This window comes from Daktulosphaira vitifoliae, unplaced genomic scaffold (assembly GCF_025091365.1).
Source record: "Daktulosphaira vitifoliae isolate Bord-2020 unplaced genomic scaffold, ASM2509136v1 Scaffold_1, whole genome shotgun sequence".
Taxonomy (NCBI): Eukaryota; Metazoa; Arthropoda; class Insecta; order Hemiptera; family Phylloxeridae; genus Daktulosphaira; species Daktulosphaira vitifoliae.
The window spans coordinates 27,867,036-27,873,664 of record NW_026099572.1 but is presented as its reverse complement, the minus strand read 5'-3'; the positions used below and the strand labels follow the sequence as shown (position 1 = coordinate 27,873,664).

Below are 6,629 nucleotides of genomic sequence, written 5' to 3'. Positions count from 1 at the left end.
CAGTCGGGCCTCGGGACAGTGGTGGCGGCTTAGGCTTGGGCCCACCAGGGACCTCCTCTTTGGGAGCCGTCGTTGCCATGCTCTCCAATTTCTTGGTCCCCCTCCGCTTCACCACCTCAGTCCACAAGATGGCCGTTTGTGGGGCTGAAGCGGTGGCAGGAGCTTTCGGAGGAGGAGGGGCCACGCCCTCGAGTGGCAAGGACGCCATTGTGTCCGCGATCGAACACCCAGTGTCCTTTGCCACTCCCTTCTTCTTTTTCCTTCTTTTTCGCTTTTTGGCGGCGGTGGCAGGCAGGAGCGCACCCACTGCCACCTCGCCGCCTTGTAGGGTGGACGCTGCGTTCCCGACGGCCTTAGATGGTGGGTCAAAAGTGTCCCACCAGTAGTTCGTCTGGGACGCACAGTCCTGGAGGCACTTAGGGCTCTCCGACGTAGGTACAGGTGATCTCCCCACAGGCGTGCTTGTGAGGTGAAGATCAGCCAAGGCCCTTATGGTTTCGATAAGGGCTGTGGCCATCTTCACCACTCGCCTGTGAGGGCTATAGACCTCCAGCACGTCGGAGAGCTGGCCCGCCTGCTCCCTGGCGAGGTCCAGCCCAGCCGACAACACCTCGTCGGTCCGGCCAATCACCCTCTTTGGTGTCCCGTCAGCGTTGAAGAGATCAACTGCAGTCAGGGGCACCAACTTAGGCTTCTTGGCCAAGACCGGCAGAGGAGTCGCCGGCATGGTAGCGGAACGCTGAACACTGCGTCGTACGCGATGTTCCACAGCAGAGGCTCGAGAAGTGACCCTTGCGGGACACCGCCCGTAACGGGTCTGATTCTGGAGACCGCGGCGCTCTCGTAGTAGATGACTCGATTTTATGTCTTGACTAGGTATAGAATAATGATAATCAAGGTATATACTCTTGATAACTTAGCGTCCATATATGTGGGCACCATTTTTGTCGTTTATTATCTTGTCTAAAGTTTGATCATTCGATGTGAGTAATATTCAATTGCATATATTAAAAGAATGCTATTCAACATTTTTTATTCCATTTCCTCTTGATCGGTAAAAGAAGCCATATGCAACTGATGCTGGAAAACCATAATTGAACACCCGAGTGTCTGGTGAGCTCTATTAATAATTTTGTCGACGTATGGTTGCATATTGTGTTTTATTTTGCTCTTACTTTAATGGCGCCTTGTAGAAATGATTGGGTTTTAACGTATTCTACTGCAAAACGTGGTCATTTTCCCCTCTATTAGCCCCATAAAGAACACCATGTGTATAGTATACATGACATGATACAACAAGTCTATTTGTGGAAACCTTTGTAAATTAAAGGTATTTGCATAAATACCTTTTATATTTATATTAGATACTTAAAAATACAAATTTTTCATATTTTTATCATTCTTGCATCATATTAATCCCAAAAGTACAGTTTCTAATAACTCACGTACCCATTAAATACCATTCAATTCAATATTCCAGTATTGATAAATATTTTATCATAAAATACCAATCCTACCGAATAATTGTTCCAATTCGAACATGTTTTCTGTACTTTCTCTAATAATAACTACTGTAAATGACTGATAAAAAATTATAATTACTATTTTACCACGGTCATACAAACTTTCTGTATAACCGAGTATTTTACAGATAATAATAATATCACAGATAAGAAAAAACTCATCTTATCCGTGATAATATCATGTTTCTAAATAATTTAAAATGTATATACATATTATATATTCTTGTTATTGTAAATGTTTTTACTAATAATTTATATATAACTAGCCAGCAGATTTTCATCCTGTTATTTTAATTTAAATTTATATTTTCCAATTGAATTACTAAAGTAATTACAATAATAAATAAAGTTTATTTTTCCAGTGTTTTTAATATCTTTAAGAAAACATTTAGATACTCTAATTCCATTGGTGATAATGGATTGTGGTACATAAACATGTAAACTTTTCCTTGATATTATTCCTTTTTTTTTATAAATTTATGAAATTTATTCTATATTTTGATTATACTGTAAACTTTGCTTTATGTTTATGTATTTTAATTTGCAAAATTAACAATGTATTACTGTGTCTATTTTTCTTAGATTATGATGTCCAAAGGAGAAATAGAAGTATTAAAATCCTACCCTCATCATAATACTTTGGAGTATTGTGAAAACCGTCCTAAGTATAGGCAGGGACGTAAACTTACTGCAGTTAAGGTATAAAAGTTGGTATTAATAACTAAATAATAAGAAGATAAATATATTTAACTCTTATATTTATTTTCTTCTATATTTTTTGGATTATTTCATGAATTTATTTATTTTAACATCAAAAGGTTTATACAGTGAATGATGAATCACAGCATTTATTAATTAGAGGAGTACCATCTATAAATTTATTTGATGAAGTACAAAAACTATGTATACGTTATGGACATGTCTCATGTATTAAACAAGTTCAGTTTGAAGAACAAGAACAATTTACTCAATGTTTTCATGTTATATATTATAACATTCAATCAGCAAGGTTAGCAAGTTCTTTTTTAATTTATAATTTCATTTAAGTTATTAATGTTTTTTTTAGGTTTGCAAAAAAACAAATTGATACTAAAAATTTTTTTGGTAGTATTTTAAATGTTTGTTATGCCCCAGAACTTGAGAGTATTCAACAAACTAAAATTAAACTGCAAGTAAGAGATGCTGATGTTTCAAGACAGCTAGCTAAACTTGGATGTCAAAAAAATAATAGGTAATCATTAATATTATATAAATGTTATTAAAATAGTTAATTATATACTTTCGGAAACCTAAAGTAGTGTTCATTTAAGGAATTTTATTACAAGGAAATGAAATTAAGATAAAACTATATACACTGTTATTACTTAAAGGTTAGCGCCTTAATTTCTGTGGAATTGATAGATTGATATAGTTGAAAATATTATCATCGAAAGCAAATTTTTGGAAAATATATTAATCAATACAAAATATGTATAACATTACACAAATGTACATTTACTTTAGATACTCTGTTTTTTAAGATTCCAATTATTTTTCTAAGTTAAAAATGGGTTTGAATATTACAAAATCTTCATAAAAAGTGAAACTATGACCATATTTAAAAAATGTTAAGATATCTTTATTTCAAATATCTATAATTTTCTTTTTTGAGTGGAGTTTTTATTTTTAATCAGTTAACATGGAAAAATATATCAGTATAAAATGGAAAAATAATATCTAAGATATTAGAACATTATGTAATAATGTAATTAATCAGTATTTCATTTTTAAAATATTATTGTAAAATAATTTTTTCTAGAGAATTAACAAAATTGTCTAATGATCTGAACATATCATATCAAGTAATTAAGATTTTGTAAATACTTACTATTTAGTAGTTAATTATTAAACCAATATTTTTCTATTTATAGTTTCAAGATGATCTCATTGTTATAAAAAATAACCGATGGGTAGAAGGAGGTTTGAAGTGTTCCTATATTGAGCCCAAGCATAAACAATCTAAAAAATATAAGAAAACATCAAATTTACAATTTGTAAGTAACTAATTAGTTTTTTTATAATTAATCTAGATATTTAAAAAAAAAATTTAATATAATATTTGTTACAATAATTGATATTTATAGTACTTTATATAACACTTTTTTTACATAACAAACAAGTTTTTTGTAGTGTTATTTTATATGAAATCAAAACATATTTATTATTATTATTATTATTTCAGAACAATTTAAGTAATCCAGTCTCATTTAATACTTCAATTTGTTCCCAATTAATTCCTAGGCAAATATCAGTTCCAGTGACAAGATCTACAGCAAAAAACAATAATCGTGTTATATTTCACAATTCAAAATGAAATTGTTTAAATAAATTTTTAGTTTTTTGTTTACTTGAGACAAATCTTTGGCTCACAAATTTATGCCAAGCAAAGACATATAACAATGTAAATTATTTTCAATGGAAAGTAATTCTATTAAGAATTTAGTATTATCCACTTGACAATGCTAATCAATACAACAAAAATCCTAATTTTTTAAATAAATTATTGTAATATTCAGTACATGAACTATTTATTATAAAGTTGATATTTTAAATATTTACGAATACATAAAAAAAAAACATTAATTAATTTATGACTTGTATATATAACTATCAACTTTTTTATAATTACTAGGGCTGAGCTGATATCTTACTTTTCCAATAATATGATACCTTCTGCTGATATTAAATCAATGGTCATAAATAATAAATTAAAAAAATTTGTGCTGATATATACATTTTTCAAAAAGTTATAGCATTTTTAAGTTGAAAATTTAAAATCGAAAATTTTAACACAAAAATAGTGTTTTTTAACTACGGCAGCCGTTTAAATGTAGAAGAAAAAGTGTCGGGACAAATTTTTTTTTTTTCATTTTATAGTACATAACAAAAGACTTAATTTGATATATGTTTGAAGGACGCAGTATTTCCGGAACATTTTCAAAAATTAAGTTGAAAAAGTTAGTATTTGTAAAAAAGTTGCTATTTTAAATCCCCCCTGTGAGCAGAATAAGTGTTAGATTTTCAAAAAAAAATTGTAATAAATGAAAGGAAATTACCTAAGGTTTCAATATAAAGAAATATTATTTTGATTAGTTAATATTTGAAAAATTTATGGGAGTTTTAAGTACAAAAAACATTCCGATAGAAAGTGATTTTTATCGCAAATATTACATTTTTTTTTAAATTTTGACAGCAATTTGCACATAGAAGATAAGGTGTCGGGACAAATTTTTTTTTTTCATTTTATAGTACATAAAAAAAGCTTTAATTTGATATATGTTTAAAGGACGCAGTATTTCCGGAACATTTTCAAAAATTAAGTTGAAAAAGTTAGTTTTTGTAAAAAAGTTGCTATTTTAAATCCCCCCTGTGAGCAGAATAAGTGTTAGATTTTCAAAAAAAAATGATATCAAATGAAAGAAAATTACCTAAGGTTTCAATATAAAGAAATATTATTTTGATTAGTTAATATTTGAAAAAGTTATGGCAGTTTTAAGTACAAAAAACATCGTTATAAAAGGTGATTTTTATCGCAAATATTACATTTTTTTTATAATTTCGACAGCCATTTGCACATAGAAGATAAGGTGTCGGGACAAATTTTTTTTTTTCATTTTATAGTACATAAAAAAAGCTTTAATTTGATATATGTTTAAAGGACGCAGTATTTCCGGAACATTTTCAAAAATTAAGTTGAAAAAGTTAGTTTTTGTAAAAAAGTTGCAATTTTAAATCCCCCCCCATGAGCAGGTTAAGTGTTAAATTTTCAAAAAAATTATATCAAATGAAAGAAAAATATCTAAGGTTTTAGTTTAAAAAAAAATTATGTTGATTTTTGAAAAAGTTGTGGAAATTTTAAGAAAAAATGACAAAATTTGTCGATTTTTAAATTTGTAATTTTTTTGGATATTTCCCCCATTTGCGAGGAACGAGGGAAAATTTTTAAATTTTTAAGGGTAATGTCTTCAACTAGATACAATTTGTGATCTTTTGACGTATTGTTAAAAGAAATCGGTCCAGTGAGAGCTGAGAAAAAGTAGTGACAGACACAAAAAAAAAAAAAAAAATAAACACATCATGGTAAAATTAATACCTTCTCCGCTTTGCATCGAAGCTAAAAATGTTTAACATTATAAATTGAATTAATAATCAAATCACACATATTGGGTATGACTTGGTATGTACTTCAATTATGATAGTAGGTAATTAACATAGGTATAATATTTAATTTTCATCATAGTTTCCTCAATTTTAGCTTCATGCGAAGCTGAGAAGGTATTTTACTATGATGTGTTTTTTTTTTTATTTTTTTTTTTTGTGTCTGTGAACGCTCAATCTCAGCTCTCGCTGGACCGATTTTGATGAACAATATGTCAAAAGATCACAAATCGTGTCTAGTCGAAGATATTACCCTCAAAAATTGAAAAAAATTCCCTCGTTCCCCGTAAACGGGGGAAATACCCCAAAAAATTACAAATTTAAAAATCGCTATTTTTCGATATTTTTTCAATTTTTTTACATAAATTTGCCATAACTTTTTTTTTTATAGATTCCTTAGATATTTACCTATCATATTCTATATTTTTGTGAACATTTGACCCTTTAACAGCCCACAGGAAGGGTTTCAAAATGGTAACTTTTTTATAAAAAATTAACTTTTTCAACTTAACTTTTGAAAATGTTCCGGAAAGGCTGACACTATTATATATATCTTATATTAAAGATAATGTAATATACTTTAATTTGAAAAAAAAAAATTTGACCTCTGNTATAATAAACTTTAACTTGAAAAAAATATTAAAATTTGATTTTTATCTCATTTAGATTCAATAACTTCAATAAAGATCAAGGATCCCATAATTTTAGTCGCCCCTTGTAAGAAGAAATTTCTTATTCGTATTAAAATTATTTTACTATATTTTAAGTTTTAGCTNNNNCTTTACTATATTTTAACTTTTAGCTTCGATGCAAAGCTGAGAAGATATATTTTTTTGACTATCATTTATTTTCTCTGCTCTAACTTGACCTACTTTTTTCAACGATACGTCAAATGACTACAATTCGTAT

At 29.2% G+C, this 6,629-nt stretch overlaps 1 protein-coding gene across 3 annotated transcripts; it reads left to right on the top strand.

Moving 5' to 3' along the window:
* The first annotated feature begins 1,697 nt into the window (after positions 1-1,697).
* On the top strand, positions 1,698-4,080 carry LOC126894617 (RNA-binding protein 48). 3 transcript variants are annotated; one of them, XM_050665752.1, is made up of 7 exons: positions 1,698-1,850; positions 2,106-2,222; positions 2,342-2,532; positions 2,590-2,754; positions 3,322-3,364; positions 3,434-3,556; positions 3,745-4,080. In XM_050665752.1, the coding sequence occupies exons 2-7, from the start codon at positions 2,109-2,111 to the stop codon at positions 3,874-3,876; spliced, it is 768 nt and encodes a 255-aa protein (XP_050521709.1). In that variant the 5' UTR covers positions 1,698-1,850; positions 2,106-2,108; the 3' UTR covers positions 3,877-4,080. The 3 variants fall into 3 exon arrangements, with proteins under 3 accessions (XP_050521709.1, XP_050521708.1, XP_050521707.1); XM_050665751.1 differs by having other exon boundaries at positions 1,731-1,948; XM_050665750.1 differs by having other exon boundaries at positions 1,733-1,960.
* Positions 4,081-6,629: the final 2,549 nt, after the last annotated feature.